General features: G+C 42.4%; 1 protein-coding gene across 2 annotated transcripts; it reads left to right on the forward strand.

Moving 5' to 3' along the window:
- Positions 1-1159: 1159 nt before the first annotated feature.
- On the forward strand, positions 1160-6679 carry anp32e (acidic (leucine-rich) nuclear phosphoprotein 32 family, member E). 2 transcript variants are annotated; one of them, XM_017695446.2, is made up of 7 exons: positions 1160-1340; positions 3667-3816; positions 4096-4218; positions 4353-4515; positions 4677-4801; positions 4897-4951; positions 5099-6679. In XM_017695446.2, the coding sequence occupies exons 1-7, from the start codon at positions 1287-1289 to the stop codon at positions 5179-5181; spliced, it is 753 nt and encodes a 250-aa protein (XP_017550935.1). In that variant the 5' UTR covers positions 1160-1286; the 3' UTR covers positions 5182-6679. The 2 variants fall into 2 exon arrangements, with proteins under 2 accessions (XP_017550935.1, XP_037391449.1); XM_037535552.1 differs by lacking the exon at positions 1160-1340 and adding an exon at positions 2329-2578.
- The last annotated feature ends 8139 nt before the right edge of the window (positions 6680-14818 follow it).

The following is a 14818-nucleotide window of genomic DNA, read 5'->3' on the forward strand; positions in this document are numbered from 1 at the left end:
GAATAGTTGAATGGAATTCCCTTCCTTTCCGCTTGCCTGATGTGGCAGCCATGTGGATACACATACTAGTCAGCTCCACCAATATATCCAGTGAGGCAATGCGCTACAGACCAGGAAAAAAGAAGCAAAGTACACAGGAAAGGTGTCCTCGTTCAAGTATTCGGACGCAGCCCGTGAGGTACGGAAGACTTCCTCTTACAATGTGGGATAAATCAGCTTAGGAGATCTGTCCATTCAACGCCAGGGTCAACGCGCTGTATTCACCCAGTGGTCACCTTGGGTATTGCACCAACATATGTACCAGCTACATGACTAAATATACTGACATTCCTATAAGAGAAAAAGTACATATGTGGTGGCTGACAGTAATTGCACCCTTTGGAACAGTTTGGGAGAGCCCTTTTCGGGAGTGACTCCACAGTGACCTGAGGTCATTTCTTTTATTCATGAACATTTCTTTCTTTTAAAAGACGCAGATTTAGGATCACTCTTAAAGGCTGGAGAACCGAGTTTAACTGAGCATGCTTCCTGACATGCAGGAAGCCTGAGCACAAGGACTTTGGCTTGTATGAGCTGTGTAGTTAAGCGGTCAGCAGCACATTACATGGGACAGATGGCATGATGGCTTGCAGCCTCTAAGCCCCCATGGCTGTCATGGTTTATGGTCAGCCATTTTATTTAATAGTTAGGGGGGGGGTAAGAGTAAGAGTTGGTGGGTAACTATTGGCTGTTTTTGTGGCGCCTATTTAGTCCACCCTAAATGTTATTTTTTGTTATTTTGTTATTTTATTTATTTATTTTACTAAATATTACTTTTGGGTTTTCGTAATGTTACTTGTACTATTAGTTAGGCTAGCTCTTAATCGATGTGTTTACTGGTAGAGTACTAGGGGACATGGACAGCGTTTTAAGGCGCCAATGAGAACAAAGAATGGGCGGTTTTCTAGTTTGAAAGCTTCGTACTGACACTCACAGCAACCCGTCTAATTTTACTGCGCGCGCAATTCCAACCAATCATCTCCGTCGACAAAGACCGATTATGTTGATCAGTGTGATCCGTTTGAATGGCGCGTTGACCCACCAATCAGGCGCTCAAAAACAAAAACGGACCAATCGCTGCGGCGCGTGGGCGGGGCTTGGGAAAGGGGGTTGGGTGCGAGGTATCATGGAGGATCAGTTAGAGAACGGTAGACGTTGAAGAAAGCCGAGCTTGTGGGTCCGCGCTCTGGAGTTTCTTACAGTTTATTTCCTAAACGATCTTGTCCAGTACAGTATCTTCAGAAACAATGGAGATGAAGAAGAGGATCAGTTTAGAGCTGAGGAACAGAACTCCGGCGGAGGTAATATCTTGGACTTTTAATTATTTATTTTTCAAGAAATGTGAAATGATGTTCGCTCGCAACCTGTCCACCCTGCAGACTCGCTTACTTAGACTCCGCTGAATGGCTCTGCAGTTAGACCACATGGGCGCCTAAAAGGATGCGAGTAGGAAAGATTATGTACAGTGTTGACGAGCAGGTAGCCTACCTTTTAATCGACCGGAGAGTGGCTTTAACTGAATATCACGCTTAGCGCAAGGACTTCGGGGTGTTCGTACTGCCCGACCTCGCCGAGCTAGTGAGGCAAACTCTGTGGAGTCTTTTGTCAACTCGGTACACCACACTGTCCCCTTCGCCATTGCCTTACTCTGTGGTCGCTGTAAGAAGGTCCGAAGTGCTAACGTTAGTTGCGCCACGAAATTATGATGTTCCCTCAGAAAACTTACAAAAAACAAAACAAAACGAAACTGCTTCTCAGACGCGGTCTTCGAAAATTAAGCCCTCACTGTATTTGGTGTATGGCACCATATCCGCTCGGAATATTAAACAAGGAGACCAACGTCGTTGTAAATACACGACTTTACCCCGAAAGCCGCGTTTGTGACTCTGCGGATTCTGGTCATTTGTTTCGATACTAGGCCGTTCAGCGAATAATGCGCTCGAACGCGTCTATTAAAGGCCAGCTCCGCGGATGTAGGTTTCACTATGGCTGCTCTAGCTGTACAGTGAGCAGTTTCGTCTCCCGAGGCGGACATCTTACTCTCGAACTCTTTCGACACTAAGATTTCAGTCGCCGTCTGTATTCCTCACCAAGACCTTAAATGTAGACTTTTGGACATTTTGAGCCTTTTCAGACCACCAAGGGCTGTTCGAGCGCATTCTCTCGTCAGTATTAATCGGCAAAGCCCGCTCCAGAACGCATTTGAGCTCCGTCTGTTGTGTGTGTGTGTGTGTGTGTGTGTGTGTGTGGCAGCGCCTCGCTGTGTGCTGGGAGGACTGAGAGGAGGCTGCTGCCGCTGCAGGTCCACCGTCTGACGGGCGGGGAGCGCTGACTGGAAGTCATTTTGTTGCATCGGTTGACGAGTGACGGCGTTTCGTGCCTTTGACTTTGTTTGCTTACTGTATACGACGACCGAGTCATTTCGGTGCATGAAACCTAGAAGTGCAGTACATTACAACTCGGTTGCAACCGCTTGGCGGTACTTTCAGACACACAGTTCAGTCGAAGGCTTCTACTATGGAGTCCTGAAAAGAACAAGGTGCCATTTTCCTCCATGCTCACATAACGATGGCGCGATTATGTAACCTGATTGCATTTGACGTTGGACTTTTTATAGACTATTCGACATGGTGGAGTATTTTAAACAAATTTTTCGACGATCAACGGTGTTTATTACTTGAAGGAATGTGGCAGATGGTGAGGGGGACTACCCCCCCTTCCCCTTATGTAGCCTAGTAGATTATTGTAGCCTGGCCTAGACTGCCATCTCCGAGAATCGCGTTTGCCTCGAATAGATACGTAGGCCGCTTATTTATTATCCTTTTCAGATGAATACTGGCGAGCAGTGCGAAGTTTTGCGACGTCACCTCGTTGTTAAAGTTACTCGGTTGTGAGCTTGACGCTGACGTCACCAGTAAAAGTATTTCCAGTACGCCCATGAATAAAGTCGAGCGCCTTCTTGTGAAACATTTGTAGCGAGCCAGTTCAGCCCATTCATCCGTAGGTGGTGCTGGTGGCTCAAGGCTCCTCTCTGTGCAGTAAAAATCATCTGAAGCCGTTTAAGATGTGATTGCTGAAGACACTTCAGAGTAATGCTGTTAATCCAGTGCAATAGAAGGAAATGAATGATGACTTACTTTTGAGGCAATGTAGACTAAAGGTACCTGCTCACAATCTGCTTTGCTGCAAGTTTCATATATAGTTTGTATTTGCAAGGGCTTGGCAAAGTAACCAAATGATTTCAATGAGACATCAACCAGTGCTGAGACAGAAATCAGAGCTAAATATATTTGCAGTAGCTTTGAAGGGGAACTGCTTTGAGCTCCAAGCTTATTAATATGAAGAAAGGTATGATTGTGAGCATGAACATGAATATTAATTTTTCGTGAGTGTCAATTTTTTTCTTCTACTTGTTGTTGTTGTTATTGATTATTATTGTTGTTGTTGTTTGTTTGTTTACTTTTTGGATTTGTGATTTTGAAAAATGACAGGAACCTCAAGAAGTTTGTACTTGTTGATTGACTTATCTGTTGAAGCTGCAACTGGATCAATGCACCCATCAACTCAGTGGCCCACCCTGTTTGATATAACATGTCAAACATTAATATAGCTTTACTCACCTTGCAGGTTGCCGAGCTGGTGGTGGATAATTGCCGTTCCAGTGATGGAGAGATCGAGGGTCTCACAGACGAGTTCAAGGAGCTGGAGTTCCTCAGCATGGTCAATGTGGGTCTCACTTCCCTGGCCATGCTGCCATCACTGACCAAACTGAGAAAGGTGAGTTGTCAGTGCACATTTATCTCACAAGTTGACAATTTTTCAGATGGCTACCAGTCATTGAGCTTAGTTTGTAGAATTAAATAGATAAATTATTAGAGCTTAGCTGAGGAGTTATGCTTGTATTTTATGAACCTAACCAAAAGCTAATGTGCGTGACAGCAGTTCTGACAACAAATATCTACTGAAATGTCACTACATTGCAAAGTTAAATTCATGTGTTTTTTATGATGTAGACATATCTAGTTCTGTTTGTGACCTGTGTGATTGTTTTAACAGTTGGAGCTGAGTGACAATAACATTTCTGGCTCTTTGGAGATCCTCTCTGAGAAATGTCCCAATCTTACATATCTAAACCTGAGTGGCAACAAGATTAAAGAACTCAGCACAGTGGAAGCTCTGGTAAGGAGAGCCTAGATCTTACCAGTCATGCATCACCATTTTTGTTTGCCTGTGGACATGTAGTTGTCTACTTGTAGATGTATGTTAAGACTGTAATAAATGTGTTGTAACAAAAAAAAAACTCTAATCCTCAGCAAAACTTGAAGAATCTGAAAAGCCTGGACCTCTTTAACTGTGAGATCACCACACTAGAGGAGTACAGGGAGAGCATTTTTGAGCTGTTGCCTCAGATCACATACTTGGATGGCTTTGATGCAGAGGACAACGAGGCTCCTGACTCAGAGGCAGATGATGATGGTAAGCAGAAAACTGGAGGACTGTTTTGGTGTGTTGTACTGCTTAGGATTGTTTTAAAAATGCACTGTTTTTGAAAGTATCCATTTTGAAATCCAGTTACATGCCATGATTTTATTAAAATTAGTGAATTCAGTGCTGTAATAGTGTTTGTAACTGTTCAGATGATGATGAGGATGGTGAGGAAGGAGCAGGCCCTGTTGGTGAATATGATGATGAGGATGATGATGAGGAAGGATCGGAGGGTAAAGAGGTTGGACTGTCCTATCTAATGAAAGATGAAATTCAGGTAAGGCAGATGCTACATATTTTCTGAATTCTCAGGCAGCCTTTTAAACCTATATACCATGCCATTAATGATGTACTGACCTCTTTCCACAACAGGATGAGGAGGATGATGATGACTATGTAGAAGAAGAGGAAGAGGAGGAAGGTGAGGGTAAGTATGAAGAACCTTATGAGATTTCAGAAGACCTTTTGTGTAGTTGATATCTTAAGGCTCCAGTGTCTTCATGGTTTATCTGCTCTGAGAGGTGATGTTGTTTTGGCCATGCCTTTAATGGCCCTGTTATGGTACATTTTGCAGAAGAGGAGGCAGACGTTCGGGGAGAGAAGCGAAAGAGAGATGCAGAAGATGAAGGCGAAGACGATGATGAAGATGATGACTAACCGTGTGTGTGTTTGACGCCTTGGAAACCTGATCCAAGTTGAACAACCTTGAAAAAAAGCGTGATCTTGCAGATTGTTTTTCTCTTTGTATACCATAGATATATCACTGTAGAGGCTAAGTGTTTTCTTTTGATAAATACATTATATTATACTATATAAAAGGGGTTTATTGACAATTCATTTATAGCCATTCCAAGTTTATGTCCCAACACGAGAATCTTGTCAGTGTGGGTGAGTTATGGGAGGGGAGGGGGAGGTCTGTGGGGTGCGGTTTGGGACGCTGTGTCCAAACCTACTGACCAACAGTCCGTTTCTAAATATGGCACTGGGACTTGAATACTGGGAGGCGAATTGGCACAGCAACTTTTATCCGTACACAATAAACTCAGCTACATAGCTTGTGCTCAACCTGCCAGTGACTTTCCCAAGACCTCTTTGAGGAGGCGAAGAGTCGGCCTGCTCCTCATCTACCTCTCCAGGCTGCCTCAGTCTCAGCCCACCACGGAGCATCGAGCCAATCATCTCCAGCTAGCAGCCCCCTGTGTTCCCGGGTCGACCAGTCCTTGCCGAGGAATTAGTCCAAGGCGCTCTCCGTAAGGGATGCCTCCTCTTGATTCAGTAAAGGTATTGTAGACCAGGCTTGCTCAAATTGACAGCCAAGACGGTATGTGATCTCATGAATTTTAAAATGTGATATATGTAAATGCAATGTAAAGTAACTGAAAATGAGGAAGGAGATCGGGGTAGGGGTAACAAGTTGTTATCCAATTTTAATCTTAGTCTTTTTTAAGATAGAAAGACCACAGGGATAATAAAATCAACTGATAAGCAGTTTAATCAGCAGTTTACCCTTCCTCAAATATCCTGGAGAATTTAGTAAAGTTTGACTCCAAAATCATGCTATGTCAAGAGCAAAGCGATAGTCAGAATTTGTTCCTATAAGAGAGCTGGAAATTTCTCGTAACATTCAGGTTCAATGGCTTTGTTGGATTAAATCGTACCCTTAAGTACCTTTATACCTATGTCTTGCTGTGGAAACAGGTTAGTTTCTACCTTTTGTGGGGGTATTTTACAGAGTAATACCTTTAATCTAATGTTCGTATGGCAATATGTACAGTATATAGTATCTGTTCCAGCAGGTCGGTGTTAGTGTTTTTTGTTTTGTTTTGTTTTTTGTTTGTTTGTTTTGGTTTTTTTTTTTTTTTTTTTTTTTTTTTTTTTAATTAACTATTTGGTTAATTGTTTTATTACAAAGCACAGGTCAGAGGACTAAAGTCCCTAGACGCAGGTCGCCTGTTTTATTTTTCAGTACTTGGCTGTTGTGCGAGTGTTGTGTTTGGGGTTTTATGTGATGTAAACCTCTATGGAGGGATTAGTTGTTTTGTTGTTGGGTTTTGATGTTTGATTTCTTTCTTCTTTTTTTCTTGTTCCTGTCTTTTTTCCTTTCTTTTTTTTGGAAAAAATAAACATGAAAGATGACATGCTTTGAGATAAATGATTCGACGAGGGTGTAAATTCTTCAGTAATGAACTGTGCAGATGTTGATAAATGAGTGTTCCTTTGAGGATTAAAAGAATGGCTCTTCACAGGAGGTGATGTACAAAAGAAGGGGTGCTCATCTGTCTACTGGGGGTAAGATTTAATTTGAGGATAAGAATGAATGGCAGTTAGCAGTAACTGCCATTACTCTGTAATAACTGTTATCGGCAAGCACAAATATCTGGCTTGCAAATTGATGAGTCAATTGCTTTAAATACAGATTTAGAGTTGGTTCAAGCCAGTCGTTTAAACATTTAAATCTAAAAAATTTATGGGAAAACAGTATGTAGGTTTGCCATACAAAGTAACAAAACTGAGTGACAGAATCCGGTAGCTTTAGTGTTAATAACTTTATTTATAGAAACTTTTATAAAGCAAGTTTGAAAGGAAATAAGTATTTTAAACCCTCTTGAAGAAATGTTTTTTTTTTTTTTTTTTATCCATTATTTTTGTACATGCAACCCCCATTGATTTTAGCCCATGTATTAACTGACAGCTGTTTACTAATCACGTTTGCTTTACTTAAAAGTCGAAAACAGAAATGACTCAAAAGCAGTCCCCTATTCCTTGTGTGTGTAACTTAACCCCTGATGTCTTTATTGACCCTGTGGTGTGTGGGTTACAGCACCTCTGAAAACATGCTGCTGTGTTTAATACTATACAGAGCTGCCATCTGCAAAGGCTTTTACACAGCGATGTTAATTATTCATCAGCTACACAAGCTTTCAGCAGCAGTGCTATAGCGAAAATGGGTGTGGCCTGTTTCAAACATGTAGAAGCAAAAGACAAGGTTACCAGAAGAGAGATTAATAATTCATGAGTGAGGCACTCTGCTCTGGGCCAATAGGGAGAGCCATGGAGCATGCAAAGGGTGGAGTCATGATACAGCTCATCAGTAATTTATTGAATTAATGAGTGAGAGTCTTGTGTAGAAGCAAACAGGAGAAGGATAGGATCACTGAAACTGCACAAGTAATTCAGTCTTCTGAATTGCCTGATTACACCTCAACTTCTGAAAACTCAAACCTCGTAGGAAAACATGAGTATGAGTACAGTCCTGTATGAAATCAAATTAAAGCTTAAATATGAAGTAATTCAACTCTTAGGCCTCTCCATATGGTTTTATTAATCAAAGCAGAATTTGTAAAACTGTATTGAGCGCTTGAATGTTCTGGCCAATCAGATCATAAAGCCACTACGCAATGTGCAGCCATGTTGTCATTTGTGCCATAATGTTAATTTATGAAAGGTACCATATCGTGGATAACCACATCTCCCTTACTTTTTTCAAATTTGGCAAATTATGCAAATGTTAAATTTCCCAGATGTAGTCCACGTTAAAAAAAAAAGCTGCAAAACAGATGATTTTAATTAGTTGCTTTTGTGATCTCACACAAAGGAAACACACTTTTATCTAACTATTCTGCTAAACTGCTGTTTAGCCCCACCCATTCACGTTTAAGCTAAAAGGGGTGTTTCACCCCAGCCTGCTTTTTGAATGAAGCACAATACAGGGCAGACAATCCGTAAACATAAACTGATCTGCGCCGTTTTCCCTCTCGCTTTTAGCGATTTGTGCTAGGACACAATATTCGGCCATAGACTGTCTTTTACAGTAGTTAAACTACCAGCCCTCTTAAAGGGAATTCCACCAACATTTCTGTATACTGATACATAAACAAAGTCATTCAGATTGATCTGATGTGAAAAGGTTCATTTGCAGACAAACTTAGCGACTCAGATTTCTTTACAGTGGTGGAAATAGGAACCGGGATTCCCCTTCGTCTACAGTGCAAAATCAGCCATTTACTGTCCAGCACCGCGAGTGAACCTACACGTGTCTTCTGAGTTTTTATGTAATGGTGATGAAAAAAAAAGTTTTCTTTCGGAACTACTTTGCCTTAGAACACCTTTAATGTATCCCTCCACTATGAATTGATTAAAAATGTTTCAGACCACGATTTTATCACAAAACTACCGTAAAACAAAGTCTCAGACATCAGGCAGTGTATTCATAAGCGTTTCATTAACTTTCTGTGAAGTAGCTTTTAGAGGCGTTAAACTCCGCTGCTAGTTTCACAGGGCTGACATTAACTGGACAGCATGCCTTCCAGTGGTCAGTTGTGTGCTAGTATACGCGAACACGAAACTACGTCTTAGTCGACTTCATAAGTTGTGCTATTGCAAGTAAAGGTCAGTAGTATTTACGAGAATCAACATGTACTTTTCTGTTTTGACCTGTAAACAGGGCCTGTCTATGAATGACTGCGAAAGACTGGAAATCGCGCAGGCCAGTATCCTGGGCTGCTGTCTGTGGAAAATTAACCAATCTAAATGGACCCTTGTCACAAACGGACTCCAGTTTAAGCCCTAGCGGGATAAAATTGGCTTGCGCTAGGTATAACTACTGCAGAAGCGATGTCAAAATGTAATGTACTGTAATGTTCAGTCACGGAGCTCCAACAGCCATATTTTAGTTTCCATCATTGCCGTGACAAATAGTGGGAGTAAGAAGTGGGTAGAAGCACTGATTTAAGAGCTAAAATGCTGAATGTGTGGTGTAGCTTGTTTACTGTTGCTGCCTCACATCAAGCACTTTCTTTGGACATGCCAATTATTTTGGAATATTTATGTTTTAAAAACTAAGAACTTTTGTATGTAGTACGAATTTGATAGACTTCGTTTATATGAAGCTAGCTACGCTGCCTAGAAGCCATTGCTAACTGTAAGTTAGCTTTTATCCTAAAATGTAAACTATTACTCGGAAAACATAAAGCAGCTGTCCGTTTCACATTTCCAGGGAATTTTGTACTCTTCTTTAAAAAGCTAATAATACAGGCAATGAACCGTCAACAAAATATTTAAAATTGTAATGAATGTAACTAAAAGTATGCTGTTTGGCAGATCGCTAACACAGCTAGCTAGCTGGCTGTTTGCTATTCATATGAAGCTGGTGTTCATTAAACTGCTAATGGTAGGCTAGCTGTTGCAGCAGCAGAAAAGAGGGGCTCACTATTTGTTGTGACAATGCACAAAAACTATGGCTGTTGTAGCTCAGTGTTTGAGCCGTATGGTATGTTACAATAACATTTTGATACCCCTATACAGTGTTACATCAGGTCAGAGATGATACTATATAAATCTTATATACATATAAGCAGCAAGAGTGAAAGGGAAGGTCTACAAGACAGTAGGGCGTCCTGCTATGATGTATGGTTTGGAGACTGTGGCTCTGTCTAAAAGACAGGAGGCTGAGCTGGAGGTGACGGAGATGAAGATGCTGAGATTTTCGTTGGGAGTGACAAGGCTGGACAAGATTAGAAATGCGCAGATCAGAGGGACAGTGAAGGTGGAGCAGTTTGGAGATAAAGCCAGAGAGGCCAGGTTGAGATGGTTTGGACATGTGTTGAGGAGGAATAGTGGATATATTGGGCAAAGAATGTTGGAGATGGAGCTGCCGGGTAGAAGGATAAGAATCCATCCATAAACCTCGGAGAAGGTTGTAGTGAAGTGTAGTTGTAGTGAAGGTTTACATGGAGATGGTTGGTGTGAAAGTAGAGGAGGCAATGGATAGGGCAAGATGGAGGCAGATGATCCGCTGTGGCGACCCCTAAAGGGAGCAGTGGAAAGAAGAATATATATATATATATATATATATAGCCAAAAGTATTCACTCGTCTGCCTTCACACACATATGAACTTGAGTGACATCCCATTCTTAATCCATAGGGTTTAATATGATGTCGGCCCACCCTTTGCAGCTATAACAGCCTCAACTCTTCTGGGAAGGCTTTCCACAAGGTTTAGGAGTGTGTTTATGGGAATTTTTGACCATTCTTCCAGAAGCACATTTGTGAGGTCAGACACTGATGTTGGACGAGAAGGCCTGGCTTGCAGTCTCTGCTCTAATTCATCCCACAGGTGTTCTATCAGATTTGGGTCAAGACTCTGTGCAGGTCAGTCAAGTACGCCCACACCAAACTCACTCATCCATGTCTTTATGGGCCTTGCTTTGTGCACTGGTGCGCAGTTATGTTGGAACAGGAAGGGGCTGTCCCCAAACTCTTCCCACAAATTTAGGAGCATAAAATTGTCCAAAATCTCTTGGTCTGCTGAAGCATTAAGAGTTCCTTTCACTGGAACTAAGGGGCTACTCCCGAAAAACAACACCACACCATAATCCCCCCCTCCATCAAACTTTACACTTGGCACAATGCAGTCAGACAAGTACCGTTCTCCTGGCAACCGCCAAAACAAGTCTCGTCCATCGGATTCCCAGATGGAGAGGCAGGATTCGTCACTCCAAAGAACACATCTCCACTGCAGAGTCCAGTGGCGGTGCTTTACACCACTGCATTCGACGCTTTGCATTGTGCTTGGTGATGTAAGGCTTGGATGCAGCTGCTCGGCCATGGAAACTCATTCCATGAAGCTCTCTACGCTGTTTTTGAGCTAATCTAAAGGCCACATACAGTTTGGAGGTCTGTAGCAACTGACTCTGCAGAAAATTGGTGACCTCTGCGCATTATGCATCTGTCATCTGTCATTTTACGTGGCCTACCACTTTGTGGCTGAGTTGCTGTCGCTTCCACTTTGTTATAATACCACTGACAGTTGACTGTGGAATATTTAGTAGCGAGGAAATTTCACAACTGGACTTCTTGCACAGGTGGCATCCTATCACAGTACCATGCTGGAATTCACTGAGCTCCTGAGAGCGACCCATTAATCCACAAATGTTTGTAGAAGCAGTCTGCAGGCCTAGGTGCTTCGTTTTATACACTTGTGGCCATGGAAGTGATTGGACCACCTGAATTCAATGATTTGCATGAGTGAGGGAATAGTTTTGGAAATGTAGATAGATAGATAGATAGATAGATAGATAGATAGATAGATAGATAGATAGATAGATAGATAGATTCATTGATACATTGATATTTATTGATCCCGGAGGGAAATTGCAGTGTTGCAGTAGCAATACACATAAACTTACATATACTACGCAGAAAAATACAAAATAGAAATAAATCTACACATAAGTTAAAGTACAACAGAAATAAAGTATAAAAGTATATCTATTTACATATTTACATGACATATGAGATTCGCTGTATTTACAAGACAGCAGGCACTGAGTGGTATGAGGTAGTCTAACAGCACATATTATAGACATGACTAACTTTGTCGCATCAATATTGTAATGTAAAATGCATAGTGAAAAGTGTCATTACAATAATAGTTGTGATATATTGCACAGTGTGTATTAATCAAAGAGGAGATACAGTGGTGTGGTTCAACACAGTCCAGACAGCAAAAGATCAGTACTGTCTCTGCAGTAAGGAGAATTGTTGTAGAGCCTTATAGCACTAGGTAAGAAAGATCTCACACAGCGCTCTTTAACACAGCACAGCTATAACAGACGACCACTGAATGTGCTTCTCCGTTCATCCAGTGTAGCATGCAGAGGGTGTGAGGTGTCCAAGGTGGCTAACAGCCTGTTGAGCGTCCTCTGTTCTGCATCAACCTCCAAAGAGTCCAGCTTGACTCCTACAACAGAGCCAGCCTTGCTAAAAAGTTTGTTCATTTTGTTTAGAGCAGTTTTGCTAATGCTGCTGCCCCAGCACACAACAGCGTAGAATAGAGCACTCGCTACAACAGACTGGTAGAATGTCCATAGGAGCTTAGTGCACACACCAACAGACCTAAGCCTCCTCAGGAAGTAGACTCTCTTGTATACCGCAAGAGTGTTACAGCTCCAGTCCAGCTTGGTGTCCAAGTGCACACCCAGAACCACCTCCACATCAACACCATCAATAGTGAGTGCTGACAAGGCAGGTTTGGACTTCCTAAAGTCCAGCACCATCTCCTTAGTCTTACTGATGTTTAACTGCATCTGGTTCAGCTTACACCAGTCAACAAAGTCCTTCACCAGCTTCCAGCACAGGCTGTATAGTGTGGAATGCACTGGAGTGCTGTCGGTTGCCTTTTCTTGGGGACAGGAACCACACAAGATGTTTTCCACATAGCTGGGACTCACTTCACGCTGCAGCTCAGATTGAAGATGTGCTGAAGAATTCCACACAGCTGCTCCACACACAGTTTCAACACCCTAGGTTCAATGCCAGGTCCCGCATCTTTGCTCTGCTTGAGGTTTTTCAGTTCAACCTTCACCTTATTAGCAGTGAATGTAACATCAGTGCACTTTCCAGTTGTGGGGGGAGGGTGAGAGGTGAGAGGTATTGCACACAGTGGTTGCTGATGGTCAGAGATGTGAATGGCTCTGGTGAAGGAAGGTGAGGCAGTGGATGGCCCATGGTGTAGTTGTGTAGGAGTGTTAATGTTCTTAGGAGACAGATACAATGGAGCAGGAGAGGAGCTGTTGTCAAACCACACAAAGAACTAGTTAACTCATTTGCCCATTCACGCTTTCCCTCTGCTGGAATAGGGCTGCGTTGGTTGAAGCCAGTGATTTCTTTTAGGCCTCTCCAGACATCACCAGTGTTGTTCAGCTCTAATTGTTTTCCAGCTTGGACTTGTTCTCCTCTTTGGTCTTCTTAATTGAGGTTTTAAGCTCTTTTTGTACCATCTTCAGTGCCTCCCTATCTCCTGCCATAAATTATCTTTTCCTCTGCTTCAGCAGAGACTTTAAGTCATGGGTGACCCAGGGTTTGTTGCTCAGAAAGCATTGGACAGTTCTGGAGATTACAACAGAGTCCACACAGAAGATGATGTAGTCAGTGATACATGATGTTACTGCATCAATGTCCTCACCATTTGGTTCACACAGGACATCCCATTGTGTATCCTCCAGACAGCCCCTCAGTGATTCTGCAGCCTCAGGTGACCACTTCCTCACTGCCCTTGTGGTCACTGCCTGTCTCTGAACCAGGGGTGTATACATCAAATCAAATCAGATCCAATTTATTTGTATAGTGCTTTTTACAACGGATGTTGTCACAAAGGAGCTTTACAGAATTTCAGAAAAGACAAAGTTTTAACAGGAGCGTAAAAATGTACAGCTAGTCTAAGGCAGGTGGTGGCAGCTGGGGCGTGGGTAGCTGGTCTGAATTGGGTAGCAGGAGGGCTCGGCAATCGGTTGTCCTTCAGTGTCCGGCTGGACATGTGGGTGATTGTATACTCGGAAAGAAAGCAGGGAGATGGAATTAGTTTTATTCTATCCGTTTGTACATAAACAGGGGATGTAAACATTTACAGAGTGTGGCTAATGACTCCAGCAGATCTGACAATGACAGCTTAGCTAAAAGGAGAGAACCAGAAGGACACACAGACACGGCAGCACTCTAAAACAGTTTGGCATCCTTCTGCTCCACCGTCCACAAACTTGAGTGACCGCGTGCGAACAGCGGGACAACGCAGTTTACTATAATTCCCTGTGTCCATGGACCCCTGGATCTGCTGCTTTTATCTAGGAGAGAACATTATCTACCAAAAGCTAAACTAACATTACCTGCCAAAAGCTAAACTGAACAATTGAGTTTTCAGCCTATTCTTAAAGATTGAGACTGTGTCTGAGTCCCGAACAGTTTCTGGAAGATCATTCCAGAGTTTGGGGGCTTTATAAGAAAAAGCTCTTCCCCCAGCTGAAACCTTCTGAATTCTTGGGACTATTAATAAGCCAGCCCCCATGTGATCTGAGTGGTTGAGATGGCTCATAATGAGAAACAAGGTATTTTAAGTACTCGGGAGCAGGACCATGTAGGGCTTTATAAGTCAATAAAAGGATTTTATAATCAATACAAAATTTAATAGGCAGCCAATGAAGTGATGATAGCACTGGACTAATATGCTCAAATTTTCTAGTTTTAGTGAGGACCCTGGCTGCGGCGTTTTGGACTATTTGGAGTTTGTTTAAGTTCCTGCTCATGCATCCTGACAGTAATGCATTACAGTAGTCTAGCCTAGAAGTAATAAAAGCGTGTACTAGTGTTTCTGCATCACGCAGGGATAGGGCATTTCTTATCTTGGCAATATTGCGAAGATGTAGAAAAGCTGTGCTAGTGATGCTGTCTATGTGTTGATCAAATGATAAATCTGAATCAATTATAATGGCAAGATTTTTTGCTGCTGACCCAGGTGC

This window comes from Pygocentrus nattereri, chromosome 27, assembly GCF_015220715.1.
Source record: "Pygocentrus nattereri isolate fPygNat1 chromosome 27, fPygNat1.pri, whole genome shotgun sequence".
Taxonomy (NCBI): Eukaryota; Metazoa; Chordata; class Actinopteri; order Characiformes; family Serrasalmidae; genus Pygocentrus; species Pygocentrus nattereri.